Here is a 17,819-nt window from a genome sequence, read left to right as displayed (position 1 = left end):
GATACAAAGAGAATGTTAGTTAAGATTTCAGAACTATTGATGTTTTGGGCCTGATTATTCTCTTTGTTGGGGGTGGGGGGTATCCTGCACTTTGTAGGATTTTTAACAACATCCCTGGCCTCAACCCGCCAAATGTCAGTAGCATCTCCCTCGCAACTTATGACAACAACAAAAAAATCTCTCCAGACATTGCTAAATGTCCCTAGAGATGTGAGGGAGGGCAAAAATGCCCCAGGTTAATGTAAGTTTAAGGGGCCAAGACTTCTTAGGTGTCCACAAAGATCACCATAAATTCCATGATTCTTCTAGGGAGGGTGGGGCAGGATGGGGAGCTATTGAACTAGATGGTCCTGCTTTTTCTGTTCCCGTAATGTAAGTTCCTTACCATCTGGCTGCTGGTCAGCTTTCAAATTTAGCATCGGATATTTCTAGGGTAGAGGGACAAGAAAGATGCTGTCTTCAGGAATCGTCCAGGGGCATTTTTGCCCTCAGATTATTTAGAGCTGTGGGTTTTGATGTCCAAATGGATTTTTTTTTTAATTAAAAAAAAAATTTTTTTTTTGAGAGACAGAGACAGTGGGAACAGGGGAGGGTCAGAGAGAGAGACACACACACAGAATCCGAAGCAGGCTCCAGGCTCCGAGCTGGCTGTCAGCACAGAGCCTGATGCGGGGCTCAAACCCACGAACCATGAAATTATGACCTGAGCCGAAGCTGGACGCTCAACTGACTGAGCTACCCAGGTGCCCCCAAATGGATTTTATTGTTCAGATGTGTCACACATTCTGCAACAAAGGCACTGAGTGTAGTGAGAATCCCCCGCTTTCTTGAGGACTGGGTTAAGATATGGCCTTGAGGTCCCAAGCCCTGAAAATTGTGGACCCTCTTATCATATGTCACTCCAGAGAACAGCAATGATTGACTTTCTCCACAGTGATGACTTCAGTATTATTTCTGAATATCAACTATTAAATTCTTGCCCCCAAATGTATTTCTCTTTTTAAAAATTTTTATATGTTTTTAAATTTATTTTTGAGAGAGAGACAGAGTGGGAGCAGAGGAGGGGCAGAGAGAGGGAGACACAGAGTCTGAAGCAGGCTCTAGGCTCTGAGCTGTCAGCACAGAGCCTGACACAGGGTTTGAACTCATAGACCGTTAGATCACGACCTGAACCAAAGTTGGGCGCTTAACTGCCTGAGCCACCCATGCGCCCCTCTCTTTTCCTATTTGAAATGGAGGTTGGGGGTGTCCAGAGCCCACACCTGTTCTACCTAAGGGTGAAGCCAGCATCATCTTCCCCATTTAAAAAACAAAGAAAAATATAAGAGTACAAGTAAGTGGTGGGGGTGATGTTATTTGTAAAGAGAATCCTCATCAATTTATTTTAGAAATCCAAACTATTAACCATCTTTTGCCTGCTTTACTATTAATAACAAGTTATTTGGTACTTTCTGTTATGAAATCAAGAACTTCAGGACCAGAAGAGCCAAGGATAACAGGACTGCAGTGCAGGGCTCTGTCATTCTGCTCTGTCTGCATCGTGTCCTTCCCTGAGGTGTTTCCTGGACAAAATCCTGCTATCTGTTTTTTCTAGTTTTATTGAGATACAGTTGACATATAACATTATGTAAGTTGAAGGTATACAATGTCATGATTTGATACATATATATTTTGAAGTTATTACCATGATATAGTTAGTTAGTACACCCTACTTATCTTTTTTTTAAGTTAATTTTTTTGAGAGACAGTATGCACATGAGTGGGGGAGGGCAGAGAGAGAGAGAATCCCAAGCAGGCTCCATGCTCAGTACAGAGCCTGACTCAGGGCTTGATCTCATGAACTGTGAAAACATGACCTCAGCCAAAATCAAGAGTCCAACGCTTAAGTGACGGAGACACCCATGTGCCCCTCTTTTTTTTTTTAGTTTTTTTTTTTTTTAAGCAATCTCTACACCCAGTGTCAGGTTTCGGCTCACAACCCCAAGATCAACAGTTGAGTTGCGTGCTCCACCGACTGGGCCAGCCAGGTGCCCCCATTCTACTTACTTTTAAAGATTTAACCCAAGGGGCACACCTGGGTGGCTCAGTCAGTTAAGCATCCAACTTGGGCTCAGGTCATGATATCACCGTTCATGGGCTCAAGCCTTGCATCAGGCTCTGTGCTGACAGCTCAGAGCCTGGGAACCTGCTTCAGATTGTGTCTCCCTCTCTCTGCCCCTCCCCCACTCATGTTCTGTCTGTCTGTCTCTCTCAAAAATAAAAAATAAAACATGAGAAAAGTATTTAACTTGACCGCCTCCTCTGTGAAGCCTTCCCTAACCATGCCCCTCCCAAGGAGGGGTTGTGCTTCAGCATGTCTTGCGCTGGGTCAGGTTTATGTGACTCACTAACACTTGGGACCCATAATCTGTTTTAACTGAGGTACGATTTACATACTATCAATCTAAAGTTTTTGTTTTCAAGTTTATTTATTTAGAGAGCAGAGGGAGAAGGAGAATCTCAAGCAGGCTCCACTCAGCACGGAGCCTGACACAGGGCTCGATTCCATGACCACGAGATCACAACCTGAGCCGAAATCAAGAGTTGGCCGCCTAACCAACCAAGCCCCCCAGGTGCCGCTCAATCTAACCATTTTAATGTGTACAGTTCAGTGGCGTTTGGTCTGCTCTCAGTGTTGTGTAGCCATCACCTCTCTCTAGTTCCATAATATTTTCATCATTCTATGTTTTTTTAATTTTTAAATATTTTTATTTTTGGGAGATAGAGACAGCGCGAGCAAGGGAGGATCAGAGAGAGAGGGAGACACAGAATCTGAAAACAGGCTCCAGGCTCTGCGCTGTCAGCACAGAGCCCGATGCGGGGCTCAAACCCACGAACCGTGAGATCATGACCTGAGCCGAAGCTGGAGGCTCAACCGACTGAGCCACCCAGGCACCCCTCTATTTTCACCATTCTAAAGGAGACCCCATGCCCACTAAGCAGTCGTTTCCCGTATCTGTCCCACCAGCCCCCAGCCGGGCTCCTGCCAGATCCTAGCAACCATGACTCTGGTTTCTGTCCATCTAGATGGGTATCTCAGAAATAGAATTATATGGTATATGATTTTGTATCTGGCTTCTTTCACCTACTATACTGTTTCCAAGGTCAGCTACAAAATACATAGCGTGTATCGCTGCTTTATTCCTTTGTATAACATTCCTTTGTGTGGTTGTGCTACATTTTCTTCATCCATGGTGGGCATTTGGCCCATTTCCACCTTTTGGCTATTGTGAATAGTGCGACTGTGAACATTCATGTACAAGTTTCTCTATTCTCTTGGGAGAATAGAAATACCAAGAAGAATTGCTGGGTCATGTGGTCACTCAAGGTTTAACCTTCTGAGGAAGAGCCAGACCACATAGTGCAGTGGCCACACCATCTTACATTCCCACCAGCGGTGCTCAGGCTTTCAGTTTCTCCACATCTGCATCAACACTCATTGTTGTCTGGGTGTTGCTGTTGTTTTTATAGCCAACCCAGTGAAGGTGAGGCCCCTGGAATTTTGATTTGTTTTTGTATCTTCCCTGCTTCCCACCAATAGACCGAATTGTTGGTAGCATTGTGTGTTTGTTACCATGCGCGGGCTGAGCTTGCCGCCTGTCCTGGCTCATGATGTGGTCTTGAGCACGTCACTTGGCTTCTCTGAGCCCACATTCTTTCCTCTGTGACATGGGAACCTCCAGAGCTGTCGAGGGGCAGAAATGAGCCTCAGCCTCAGCCTGGCAGAGTCAGTGCCTGGCCCAGGGGGATTGCACGGTACAGGCTTGCCGTAATTATCACGACCATGACGTCCAGGTACCTGGGACCGAGTAGCTGCAGAGTGTTTATTAAACAAATCAGTGAACCCTTGGATATTGCTCAGTTAGCCCTCTTCTTTATTTCTGCCAACTGTTCCCCGAATTCCAGACAACTGTCTTGCAAATTGATCGCTCCCAAGGTGAGGCAGAGGAGAGGGGAGTGTATCAGTGGGACCGCTTCCCTTGGAAAAATGCAACATGAAAACCTTGATGGGCATATGTTGGGGGAGGTGGGGCTGGAGAGAGCAGCAGCTCATAACCTTCAAGGGGAAAGAGGGATAGAAGAGGCTTTTTTTTTTTTTTTTTTTTTGAGATGAAGAACAATCTTCTTAGAAAGGGGAAAATAGAGGATGACACCAGGCAGCTGCCTTGTTGAAGGTTGGTCAATGGCCCCCGGAGAGGAAAAGAGCGGCTCTCTTCACTCTGGAAAGGGCTGGAGGGCCACTTAGGTGATGAGAGCCCCGAAACTGGCCTCACTTCCTTTTCCAATTCCTATAAGGGCCTGGGGTGGGCATACTCTCACAGGTCAGCCACTGGGCACTTTCTCTAGCTCCCATGGATCTTTCTAGAATCTACCTCTTAGCTCACTCTGGCCTTCCTTCTCTTCCTGAGTCTCTCCCTCTTGCCACTGGTGTGTCCCTCTCCCCACCTCACTTCCTTTAGGCCTTCCTCAAACCTCACCTCACAGAGGCCTTGCCTGAGCACCCTGGGTGACGTGGGGGGCCCCACATGTGCCCCACCAGCACCATTCTCTTACCCTGCCTAAGATTTTGTGCTTGCTTTTTACATGTTTGTGTAATGTTTTTAAATGAAATAGTTCTGGGGGTCCTGGGTGGCTCAGTTGGTTAAACGTCCGACTTTGGCTCAGGTCATGATCTCACAGTCCGTGGGTTGGAGCCCCACGTCGGGCTCTGTGCTGACCACCCAAAGCCTGGAGCCTGCTTCAGATTCTGTGTCTCCCTCTCTCCCTAACCCTCCCACACTCACTCTCTGTCTCTGTCTCTCAAAATAAAATAAAGACATTAAAAATAATAATAATAAAATAAATAAATGAAATAGTTCTAACTTAAAAGAATAAAACACCCAAGTAACCATCTCCGAGACCTGACAAATGTTAATAATATTCTGCCCTGTTTGCTTACTTCATATCCCCCCCTTTAATCAACTTTAATAAGGTATAATTTACATATGGTAAAGACGTACATTTTAAATACGTAGTTTGTTGATTTTTGGCAAATGCACACATGTAATCGCCTCTATAATCAAGATACAGAGATTTTCCCTCACCCCAGAAAGGTCCCTCATCTCCTTACTCTACTGAATTTTCCTTTTTTTAATTAAAAAAATTTTTTTAAATTATTTGTTTATTTTTGAGTGAGCGAGAGAGAGAAAGACAGAGACAGAGCACAAGTGGGGGAGGAGCAGGGAGAGAGAGACACACACAGAATCCGAAGCAGGCTCCAGGCTCCGAGCTGTCAGCGCAGGGCCTGACGCAGGGCTTGCTCTTATGAGCCATGAGATCACAACCTGAGCTAAAGTTGGACGCTTAACTGACTGAGCCACCCAGGTGCCCCTGGATTTTTCTTCCTAGTATTCAACATTATCTGAAATCACCTCATTTGTCTTTTTTTTTTAGTTTATTTATTCATTTTTCAAGAAATCCAGACTTTTTTTTTTGAGTGGGATATCTTGACTCTTGATTTTTATAATAATAAGGAAGTTACTATGTTTCACCTTGATATGTGCCAAATGAAATGCTTCTATAGGCTGACAGTTGGTAACCTCTGAGATAATGTGTGAGGTTATTTCTTGTTTGGGGACGGCCCACTCAGCCCAGAAATCCGTTGATTTGACTGTGGATCCAGTCAAGGCATGTTTATTATCTACCATATGCCAAACTATGTCCTAGAGCTGCTCCTTGGCATATCAATTTGCTGGAATGACCGATAACCAAAAGGGATAGGGCTTATGGGTGGATGGATGGATGATGGATGGATGGATGATGGTGGAGGAAGGAAGGATGAATGAATGGATGGAGGATCGATAGGTGGGTGGTTGGATAGATAGATAAGTAGATCAATCTGATCTTTTAGAGATATATACTAGAATATTGTAGATAAAATAATATGATGTCTGGGAATTACTTCAGAATGATATGGGGAGTTGAATAAAAGTACAGCTAAATCAAGATAATGATTGAATCTGAGTGATGGTGGATATGAGGAGTTTCCTTATACTTTTTTGCTTTCTTTTGAATGTGATTGGAAATTTCCCATACCAAAAATATTTGTTTTAATGTCCTTATCATTTAGAGATACACTCTGAAGGATATACAGGTACAATGACATCATGTCTAGGACATGGTTTGAAATATTCAGCCAAAATTTTTTGCAAGTCAGTGTGTAGATGTGCTACGTTCTGAATGTTTGTGTCCTCCCCAAACTGACATGTTGGAATCCTAACGTCCAATGTGATGCTGTTGCAAGATAGGGCCTTTGAGAGGTAACTAGGTTATGAAGGTGGAGCCCCCTTGAATTCCCCAGTCTCTTCCACCATCTGACGACACAATGAGAAATCTGTGACCTGGAAGATGGCCCTCACCCAACCATGCCAGCACCCTGATCTTGAACTCCCAGCCTCTAGGACCTTGATAAGGAAATGTCTGTGGTTTATAAGGTACCCAATCTATGGCATTCTGTTATTTGAATGAAGCCAAGTACAGACTAAGACACGATGAAGCATCCTTTAGCAAGATGTTGATCATCATGGGTATATGAGGATTCATTATATAGGCCTGTGTAGATCTGTATATGGTTGTAAGTTTTTACAATAAAGTTTTTTTTGATGGGACAGAGAAGTGGGGCCTCCTATTTCCCAGGTACTTTTGGAAATATGGAATCATGCTCTGGGTGAATTTCTCACAAGCACGGTCATGTTGACATCAAAGGAATGGGTATTTTTTCGCAAGGGACATCACCGGCTGAGTGTTGCCATAGGGAGGCCAGAAGCCAGGGCTCTGCTGTGGACCACAGGTTGAGAACAGGTTTCTTGCCCCCATAGTTGCTCTGCACAGTATTCTGTTTCCCACTTCTCCTGCTGGGAGGTAGGAAAGCACAGTGGTCAGAGTGTCTGGAATCAGCCTCCCTGGGTCTAAACGCCAGTGCTGCCATTTTCTAGCTGTGTGGCCTTGGACATGGGATTTCACTATCCTTTTCCCCAGTTTCCCCAACTATTAAATGAGAGCTAATAGTAACATGTTATGAAGATTGAACTAGTTATTCCATAGAAAGTGCTTAGCAGCACGGCACTTGACAGGCAGCATGTATTTATTATCATTATCAATGCTTTGTTGTTACTACGTTGTGGCTGCTGGTAAGTATTTTAAGAACAGAAAGAACTTTCTGAGATAGGTGGAATGATTGGGGGCAGAGGCTAAGAGAAGCTGAAGAAAGAGGCTCCCACTGCTCCACCCACAGAAGCCCATTCGTGAGCTGCTGGAATCACTTTCCTGCAAGCTAGGTACAAAAAGGAATACAAGAAAAAAGCAACTTCCCAGCCATTTCTTTTCTCTGCAGAATGAAGTAGAGCTGGGGGAGCTGCTGCTGTCCCTGAATTATCTCCCGAGTGCTGGGAGACTCAACGTCGATGTCATTCGAGCCAAGCAACTTCTCCAGACTGATGTGAGCCAAGGTTCAGGTACAGTGTGATCCCTCCTTCCCCCATTTCCTTAACATGGCATCTATGTTTGTTTGACACGGGGACTTGATTTTTTTTTTCTGCATTCCTGAGACTATTAAGAAGACCCTGTGAGGGTAACAAATAGCTTTTAAAACTAAGATATTAGATCAAGAGGGAAAATAAGTCATCAGATGTCTTGTAGGATGAGGCAGGTAAATGAGGCCATCTCAGTACCCCCTTTTGAACTGGATATTGGACTGAGAGCACGCTTGGTAGCTACTGGCCTCTGCATGCTCTTTGTACACATGCAGCCCCAAGGAAGTTACCTGCCTTTCCAGACGCTGGGCCTGCAATGCAGATGCCAGGCTCCAGGTGGCGGTAGCGTGCACCGTCCGCCGACTGCACCTTTTGATCTGTGGGGGTGGCGGGCACACCCTGAGGTGTTTTTCCTAGTTCATTCCAAGGGTACTGTGAATCTTTTTCAATCCAAGCTCTGAAAAGGCTGTTGTATCTAAAGTGGCTAACTGTATAGCAAACCAGTTCAAACATGACTTTTAATGAAGTGGAACAGATTCCATTCCATCTGTACGTAGCTGCTGCCATGACGGCAAAGGATAGTATCATGAAAGTAGCCAGGGTCTCTGGAACCTTGTCGGCTCAATGGAGGAACTACTGTCTCCTCTAAGTACAGCAGCTAAAATAAATCACTTTTGCTATCAGGTGACAGCTGCATTTAGAAGACAACTTGCATTCTCAAAAACCACATTACAAAAATAGAGGTTTTGAAGGGGCCAGTGGAGGGAATGGTATTAAGGCTGGAGAATTTCAGACTCCCCACATGGGAAAGTCAGTATGATAAACTGATTAAGGGTTCCAAGTCAAACTTCCTGAACCAAGTCCTAATTCTACTACTTACAAATGATGTGGCCTTGAAGAAGTTATTTAACCTCCATAATTCTCCATTCTTCCCTCTGAAAAATTGAGATAGTAACAGTACCCAGCTCACTGGGTTGTTCCAGTAAGTATTAGATAATGTACATGAATCTCTTCGTACACTGTGAAGTGATCTAAGATGTTAGTTACTATTCTAGTAGTAACTATTAGATGACAGTCACTCTCTTCTGTACTCCTGCATATGAGTCATGGGCTCACTGGCATGATAATGGGTTTCTAGGGGCAGAAAAATCAGGGCAGGCTCTGCGTCTGCCTCTTCTCCCACTAGTCTGATCTTAAGCAGATCATTTCCTATCTTGAGTCTTCAGTGTTTTCATCTGTAAAATGCACACAGTCCTTGACACATGGGAGGAGCTCAATAAACCTTGGATGGCTAGAGGAAGAGAGAAAGGGATGAGCAGATAAGCAGCTGGATGGGGAAGAGGGAGGAATGGATAATGGATGGACGGATGAGAAGATGAATGAACTGAATGAACGAAAGGAGGGGTGGATGTCTGGACTGACGGATGGAAAGCTGGATGGACTGATGGGAAGAAAGAGTGATGGAGGGATGGTTGGTGGTTGGCTCATCAGATAGATGGCAAGTTGGGTTGATGGATGGATTGAGTTTCAGGAGCTCCAACATTCTATAATGCTGTGTCCGATTCCCAGACCCCTTTGTGAAAATCCAGCTGGTACACGGACTCAAGCTTGTGAAAACAAAGAAGACATCCTTCTTAAGAGGAACGATTGATCCTTTCTACAATGAATCCTTCAGTTTCAAAGTTCCCCAAGAAGAACTGGAAAATGCCAGCCTCGTGTTTACAGGTAGGTTGTGTTCCAGACCCTGATGAACTGCGGTGAGGCATATCCGATTACTATCCTAAAGACAGACGGTATCTAGGGAGGGTCATCTTTAAGAACTTCATATCTGATATTCAACTACCTGGGTTTGAATCCATTTATCGTTTGTGAACTCGGGCAAGATCCAGAGACCTGGAAAGCATGATCATTACAAATGTATACATTGGAGCCAGGTTTCCTGACATTTCCACGTAATTACTGAAGACTTTGGCAATTTGCTTGGCACCTCTGAGCCTCAGTTTATTCATCTATAAAATGGGCAGTAATAGTACTTGCCTCATGGGTTTGTTGTGAAGATTAAGGGACTTAGAACTTTGAAATAATAATGAGTGCTCACTATGTGGGTTTTGATGATATGATGATTCACATAGCTTATAGTCTAATAGGGAACCATGAGAAAATAGACCTAACTCAGGAGGATTTTGAAAGGCTTCCCCAAGGATGTGGTGTTTAAGTAGAGGCTTCATGTGCCGCTCTGGTTGAATTTAATCTGTTGTTTTCAGGGTGTATTAGTTATCGATCACTGCAAAACAAATTTAGTGACTTAAAACAGTGAACATTTATTCAGCTCATAGCTCCTATGGATCGGGAACCCAGGCATAGCTTTGCTGGGTGCTTTGGCTGAGCTGAGATCCTGACGAGGCTGCACTCAAGGTGTGACTGGGGCCGCAGTTTCATCTTAAGGCTCATCTGGGGAAGGATCTGTTCTTAAGCGAATGCACACAGTCAGTGGTTGGCAGGATTCCGTTCCTCGCCGTGGAGATGCATTGGATTGGAGGCTTCAGTTCCTTCCCGGGTGTCAGCCAGTGACCTTCATGTGTCTCTCATCATGTGCGCTTCTCCATGGGGTAACTTACAGCACAGCAGGTGGTTTCCATCAGAGTGGACAGGTGTGGGAGAGCGAAAGGGTGAGCAAGACGGAAGCCAGAGTCCTATTGTTAACCTTATCTTAGATAGGACATTCTGTAGCTTTTGCCATATTCTGTTTATTAAAAGCAACCCACTAGGTCCAGCTCACCTTCTAGGAGAGGGGGTTACGGGAGGGTGTAAATACTGGGAGGCAGGGATCATTGGGAGCCAGTTTAGAAGCTAGCTACCACAGCAGAGCATTAGCAGAGGTAACGGTTATCTCCTGTGTCCTAGTCATAGGAGGCCTTCATGTATATTGTCGCTGATTCTCATCAAAATTCACCCTGTCAAATCAGCTTTGCCGTCGTCGGCTTATAGGGCTGGGGACCAAGGCTTAAAATCTGAGCAGCCCACCCAGTGTCAGACTGGTAGAAGCAAGATTCAGGCTCTGGTCTCCCTAGCTCCAACGATCAAGGGGTCCGCCTTTTTCCAAACATCCAGGTAGTGCCAACATTGGGATTCTGATATCACACTGAAGAGTCCTGCTCAGGGGACTAATCTGTTTGGATCTAGTCTAAAATCCTCAGCTGCTGGTCTCCCAAGAAAGAAGGCTTCCTCTGTGTGGGCTCATTGCTTCTCGTCGCCAAGTGCACTGTGCTCAGAGACTCCCCTTAGGCAGCTTGGTTCCGGGTTTTCTTAGGGCCTGTCACCCAGAGGGTCTGCATCCAATCAGGGCACTTCTGCGCTAAGAAGCATGACAGTCCTATCTCTTGCAGCCTGCGATGGCTGCTGTCCCAGGGTCCCACCCTCCCCAAGGTTTCAGGTGAAGACAGAAGACAGCAATTCAGGCAGCGGGAGCTCTATTGAACCAAGATAAAATCCAACCCTGGAATATCGATTCCCAAGTCCCTACTGAGAATAAAGGACTTAATGCTGCATGTGGACGTCAGGAGGGGCCCCAGGGGGCATCGAGTGCTCATAAGGAAAACCCCGACACTTCTGTATTTTAGTTTACTTAAGATTTTATGACAAAACTAGCACACACCCATCACAACCAAAAGATGTGAGGGGACAGAGAATCAGAAGAACAGAAGTGTTAAATGCATGGGCTGTGGAGCCAGGTCCTGGGCCTTGGCTTTGTGGCCTTGAGCAAGATGTGTATGCTTACACTTTCTCATCTGTAAAATGGGGCTAACTACACAAGGACATCTTGAAAGATTGTTATGTGGGTGAAATGAGAACAAGACATAATCTTTGCTGAGCACTGTGTCTGGTGGACAGCAAGCACTTAGCACCTGCTAACTATTATTATTTTTTTATGTTTGTTTATTTTGAGAGAGAGTGCATGGGGGAGAGGTAGAAAGAGGGAGGGGGGAGAAACAGAGAGAAAGAGAGAGAATGAATCCCAAGCAGACTCCGCATTGTCCACACAGAGCCCGACTTGAGACTTGAACTTACAATCTTGAAATCATGACCTGAGCTGAAATCAATAGTCAGATGCTAAATCGATGGAGCCACCCAGGCACCCTAGTAACTGTTTATTATTAAAAGGCAGTTTTACTCTCTTCTTCACCCTCCCTTCTAGTCCCTTCTCCCTAAAGTCACCACCTTTAACGTCCTGCTGTGCCTCATTTCACACTTTTTTCTTTATTCACACAAATACCATCCACATACAGAAGATTCAGCTCTTTTAAGAAGGTATTGAGGGGCGCCTGGGTGGCTCAGTTGGTTAAGCCCCTGACTTTGGCTCACGTCATGATCTCACATCCGTGGGTTTGAGCCCTGTGTCGGGCTCTGTGCTAACAGCTCAGAGCCTGGAGCCTGCTTCAGAGTCTGTGTCTCCCTCTCTCTGCCCCTCTCTGCTCATGCTCTGTCTCAAAAATAAATGAAACATTAGAAAAACAATTTTAAAAAAAGAAGGTATTGATTAGGGGCACCTGGGTGGCTCAGTTGGTTTCATGTCAGACTCTTGATTTCAGCTCAGGTCATGATCTCACGGTTTCTGAGTTTGAACCCTGTGTCCAGCTCTGCGCTGACAGCATGGAGCCTGCTCGGGATTCTCTCCCTCTCTCTCTGCCCCTCCCCCCCCAAATAAATAAATAAACATTTTTTAAGAAGTAATCTTAAAAAAAAAGAAACCATTCATTAATTCAGGAAGTGTGTATTAAGAACATGCGCTGTGCAGACGCTGTTCCCGAGTGCTGGGAACACAGCAGTGAAACAAAACAGCTCCGAGTGCTGGAGCTTTCTGGACTGTTCTGTGGACACTCCCCTGAAACTTGCTTTTGTCTCATTAACAAACGAATGTGTGCAGTCCCTCCAGGTCAGTGCAAATGTGAATGCACCTAGCTCCTTTATGATTGCATTAGATGCTGTCCTCTGGAGGTACTGTAGTAACGGCAGAGATTTCACACAGTGGGGGGTAAGGGGGGGTGTGGGGAGGTCAAGGGCATGTGACAGAGCTTGAGATAATGTGGTAAGAACTCTGCAGCAGAAAAATACCCAGAAGGACAATAAGGGTGGCTGTCTGTTCAGAGGTGTTTTGAACCCCTTGAGTCCGGTACGTGAACACTGCAGGGCAGAAGCCTCACCCTGGAGCCGCTCTCCCCACCCCCACTCCCCCTACATCGTTCAGTCAGCCCACCGCGCTTCGGGTGATGGCAGACAAGGCCCGTGCTCTCCATGTATGGAACACTTTCTTCTCTTGTTTAAATGTTAGGGTTTCAACGAGCGCCTGGGTGGCTCAGTCAGTTGAGCATCCGACTTGGGCTCAGGTCATGATCTCATGGTTTGTGAGTTTGAGCTCTGTGCTGACATCAGGCTCTGTGCTGACGGTTCAGAGCCTGGAACCTGCTTGTGATTCTGTTTCCCTCTCTCTCTCTCTGCCCCTCCCCTGCTTGTTCTCTCTCTCTCTCTCTCTCTCAAAAATAAACATTAAAAAAAGTTATAAATGTTGGGGTTTCAGGCTCCTAGCTCAAGGGCACCTCTTATCAACTTAAAACCTACTGAAAATATTCTTTCTAGAGAAGGAAGAATCTCGGGTCTCCTTGCCTTGTCAGTAAGGGATTTTTAACTCTGTACTTCAGATCAGCTATGAGCTTTAAAGTGCTACCAGTGGCCAACCCCACCCCCAGAGACTCTGACCAACTGGACTGAGTCGGGGGCCTCAGCTCTCTGTCTCTTTCTATATATACATATGTGTGATTGTGTATTTTTAAAGCACCCTAGATGTTTCTAATAGTCAGGGTTCAAAACCATAGCTGTGGGTGGAAATCCCAGCTGGGATGGCATTTTTCATAAAGGGCACTGGCTGCAATAATAAAAGAAATATGGATTGAACTGTATGTATCTAGGCAAAGCTACAGCGATCCTGAATTCGAATCTAGAATGTTCTAACTTGCTTTATTTATCAGTTAGGGGAAGAGCTGTCACCTCCAAGCTAAGGATCTGAAACCTATCTATAAGCTTGTTTCCAAACACTTCCCAACCAAAGGTTCATCTGCACTTTGAATGTTTGCCGAGCATCCTGGTAAAAGCCTGTAATTAGCTGGTGGGCGGGGCTTTCTAAGCATTTACTTCTGGTGTGGGATAATCATTCTTCTGCAGTTTTCATTCAGGTGATTTCTGCAGCTGAAGTTTAAAAAAGTTGGGGGTGGGGTGGAGGAAGTGGCTTTTCAACTCATAGGGGACAGACATGTGGCCCAAAGGCTTTCTGGGGAAAGTAAAGTGGATTTGGCCAACTGTGGTTAGTGGGCTATTATTGGAAGTAGGGGAAGAAAAGGAAAAAAAAAAAAAGAAATGCAACTTGATGGTGCCTCTTTAAGTGATTAAAAATAGAATTACTATGTGATCCAGGAGTTGCGCTCTGTGTATATCCCCAAAAGAATTGAAAGCAAGACACAAAACAGACGTTGACGCATCCACACTCATAGCGACATTAGTCCCCTAGCTAGAAGGCGGACGCAGCCCAGGGGTCCGTCGATAGGTGGCTAAATGGATACACAAAATGTGATCTACCCCTTCAGTGGACTGTGATCCAGCCTTCGAAGGAGGGAAGCGGTGACGTGCTACAACGTGGGTGAGCCTTGAATGCGTTCTCCTACGTGAAATAAGCCAGATACGAGAGGTCAAAGGCTACATAATTCCGTTTGTATGAGGTGCCTAGGGTAGAGAAGGTGCTAGAGACAGAAAGCAGGATAGAGGTTTGCGAGGGGCTGCGGGGAGAGGAGGGTGGGACCGGCTGTTTAAGGGGTACGGAATTCTAGTTTGGGAAGACGAAAAGCTTCTGGGCACAGATAGCGTGCTGGTTGCACAACGGTCTGAATCGTCCCGACGCCCCCTGTGTTGTATACCACAGATATGCAAGTGTAAATTTTATGTTGCATATATTTTATCACAATTAAAAATAAAGCAAACCCAAAACAAAGAAATGCAGCTGGAGCTCCGCAGAACGCAGGCGGTTCAGAGTGGTGGATGGACGCTAAGGCTGGGCCCTTGTAGACTGTTTTCCCAAGAAAGGTCCCTGCCCTTGTGTTGTCACTTGAAGGACCTACGTGTCATGGTTAAGGGCCAGGCCCTGGAGCCAGCTGCCCAGGGATTCATTCTGCGATCTTGGCACTTGCCTTGACCTCTTTTTGCCTCGGCTTCCTCATCTGTAAAATGGGGATAATGCTTCCTACGTCAGTAGATTATTGTCAAACTGGGTTAATGTACATAAAGCACAGAACGGTGCTTGGCTCAGAGAAAATGCCCCATCAATATAGCTATTATTATTATTATTACTCACAAGACACCACATTTATATAGCTCGGGCCACCTTAAGGCTTCTCTGAAAGAAGGCAGGGCAGTATACACAAATAAATAATATATTCTACCCACTTGCTCAACTTAGAGTCTGAGATTCTGTGGGAAACCCGAAAAGGGAAGGAAAACTCATCTTAGAGACTAACCCAGATGGAGTACACTCTCATCTTCCTGGCCCCCTCCCTGCCAACATCAGAGGAAGACCTAATGTCTCCCTGGAGGTGAAGTTCTAGGGCACTCCCTGGGTTAGAAAGAACTACAGGTCCCCGAGCCCTGGACCTCCCCCGTTTTCCCCTAAGTACCTGGAGCATCTTGGCCTTCTGAAAAGTATTCCGAAGCACTACTTTATCTGGAAAACTAGTAAGAGACACTTGGCTTTGGAAAGGTTCCTAACGCCTGGGGAAAGCAGGTGTGAGCTTTAGGCCAACCTTTAGTGGGTCTAGCTAAGGACTAGAGAGCGTGGTGCCTCCGTCCTTAACATCTCCCAGCGGTTTGTTAAAATGCAGACTCTGATTCAGTCGCCTGGCGTGAGGCTTGGGATTCTGCATTTCTAACAGCACCCAGTTGATGCACCATACTCTGCAGACCACGCTTTGGAGAGCAAATACACGGAAAACCCCGGAAGTGCATCGGGGTGAGTGACAGTCATTCCCGGTGTGTTAGAAAGAATCAAACTTTAGCAATGATCCTTACCCCTGCACATCATTAGACTTCCTAATCCTGTCCATCATTAATATTATGTTGGGACTTTAGGGGCGCCTGGGTGGCTCAGTCGGTTAAGCATCCGACTTCGGCTCAGGTCATGATCTCACAGTTCATGAGTCCGCGTCAGGCTCTGTGCTGACAGCTTAGAGCCTGGAGCCTGCTTTGGATTCTGCGTCTCCCTCTCTCTGCCCCTCCCTTGCTCATGCTCGATCTCTCTCTCTCTCAAAAATAAAATAAACATTAAATAATAGAGGCCCCAGGCCAGAGCAGCTGAATCAGCCGGAGCATCTGTGTGTGGGGCAGGAGGAGGGGCACGTCTTTCCCAGCTCCCACACACCGGGGGTTAGCAGCTTCTGCCCACCCTGTTCTGCCTCGCTCCTCACCTTGAGTGAGTTCCAAGGCACCTGCTCGGCTTCCATGATTGCTTGGCTTTCTGCAGCTGTAGCATCAAATTGGTTCATTGAATCTGCTGGTGTGACGAGGTGGGCGGGGCGCGTGGCGGGGGACGAGACAGAAGGTCTGGAGCGGTGCTGCCAGCCTCCTGCCCGGGAAGACTTCAGGGCTGAACAGGCAGCAGAGGACACGAAAGGCAGAGTGTTGGGGTTTGAGAAGCAGGACAGTGGAGAAGCTGAGGATTTCCCGCAGAGGAAAGGGGAGGAACCCAAGTCTGAGAGGGGCAGAGCCCTTCCGCTAGAGCCAGAAACTCCTTTGAGATGGACAGATGTTCACATCTCCCAGAGGTTTGTTAAAATGCAGACTCCGATTCAGTCGGCCTGGGGCGGGGCTTGGGGCAGCGTCAGGCCTCAGTCCACCTCTGCCCTGCCTGCTCTCGGCAGCCTGCCCATGGCCTCTGTCTTCTCCTCTCTCCGCCCGACTTACTGGGCACCAGGCCCAGCTCTGCCTCCTAGAGGAACGGTTTGCACGGCCATTCAGAATACGGATTGGAGTGAGGTACAGTTGGGTTCACACAGCACCTTTACCCCATAGCAAGTGCACATGACCTGGGGCCAGTGATATCCCTGCACCTCAGTTTCCTCCTCTTTCAGCCTTCCAACCTCAGAGCATCATATGAAAAGCTTACACAGTGCCTAGCACATAGTTCGTGCTCCGTGAATACTGAATGTGATGATGATGGTGATGATGATGCTGAAATTATATAGACTTGGGTTTGAATCTCAGCCCCCCTGTTAGCCAGCCATGTGACTTCAAGCAGATGACTCCACCTCTCTGAGGCTGGACTTACTCTTGTGTAGAATGTAGCAAATTATTCCTGGGATGAGAATTAAAGGCAAATCAGCATGTGGCCCTGTCCATCCCAGAAATAGCCACTTGGAAAGTCATGCCTGTTGTTTGAATAATTCCAGTGGGTAAGAGTGGAAATGCTGGCACTTTAGAGGTTAACAGCTCCGCCCGGCTGCCTGTGGCTGTCTCCCCTCCAGCTCCCTCACCTAATCATCGTCACCCCAAAGCTGCCAGGCTGGTACGGTGTCCAGGAGCCAGGGATTGGCACTAATGCTGTGCCAACTCAGCCACGGAACCCGACCGCTTTGTGCTCCCTGAAATGCCCTGGGATTGGCAGTGTGTGGAAGGAGCCGGCAGTAGGCACTTGGCTCCAGGCCCAGACCCAAACCCAGTCACAGGAAGTGAGCGGCAGGGGCTGGAGACTCAAGCCTCTGCTTTTTGGACAGAGGGTAATGAAATGGGCCCTTGCGGGCCAGTGTCAGAAGATTGCAGAGAGGAGGCAGCCCCAGAGTGAAGCCCATGAACTCACTTCCTGGCTCACCCACTAGCTGCGCGTGTGTGGGTATGACCCTACACGGTACATGGGAGGGAGACTTTGAGAACCGAACTGCGAGTGTAGACGACCACCCAGGTCTGGAGCTGGCCCCTTGGGGACAGGAAGAAATACCAAAGACTTTGAAAACTAACTGACAGGAACACCTGGTTGGCTCAATTGGTTAAGTCTCTCTCTGACTTCAGCTCAGGTCATGGTCTTGCAGTTTGTGAGTTCGAGCCCCACATCGGGCTCTGTGCTGACAGCTCGGAGCCTGGAGCCTGCTTTGGATTCTGTGTCTTCCGCTCTCTCTGCCCCTCCCCTGCTCACATTGTCTCTCTTCCTCTCTCTCAGATAAACATTAAAAAAAAAAGAAA

At 46.6% G+C, this 17,819-nt stretch overlaps 1 protein-coding gene across 7 annotated transcripts in view; it reads left to right on the top strand.

Annotated features, from left to right (window-relative positions):
• The window catches only part of SYT17 (synaptotagmin 17), a 101,305-nt gene that overhangs the window by 33,870 nt on the left and 49,616 nt on the right, over positions 1-17,819 (top strand). For all 7 annotated transcript variants that reach the window (XM_029947990.1, XM_029947991.1, XM_029947984.1 and 4 more), the window contains 2 exons: positions 7,412-7,532; positions 9,120-9,275. In XM_029947990.1, the coding sequence (XP_029803850.1) occupies positions 7,412-7,532; positions 9,120-9,275 (277 nt within the window). The remainder of the gene's footprint in view (positions 1-7,411; positions 7,533-9,119; positions 9,276-17,819) is intronic.

Source organism: Suricata suricatta, chromosome 8, assembly GCF_006229205.1.
Source record: "Suricata suricatta isolate VVHF042 chromosome 8, meerkat_22Aug2017_6uvM2_HiC, whole genome shotgun sequence".
Classification (NCBI taxonomy): domain Eukaryota; kingdom Metazoa; phylum Chordata; class Mammalia; order Carnivora; family Herpestidae; genus Suricata; species Suricata suricatta.
Note: the sequence above shows the minus strand (reverse complement) of the source record. Positions and strands in the feature narration are given on the sequence as shown.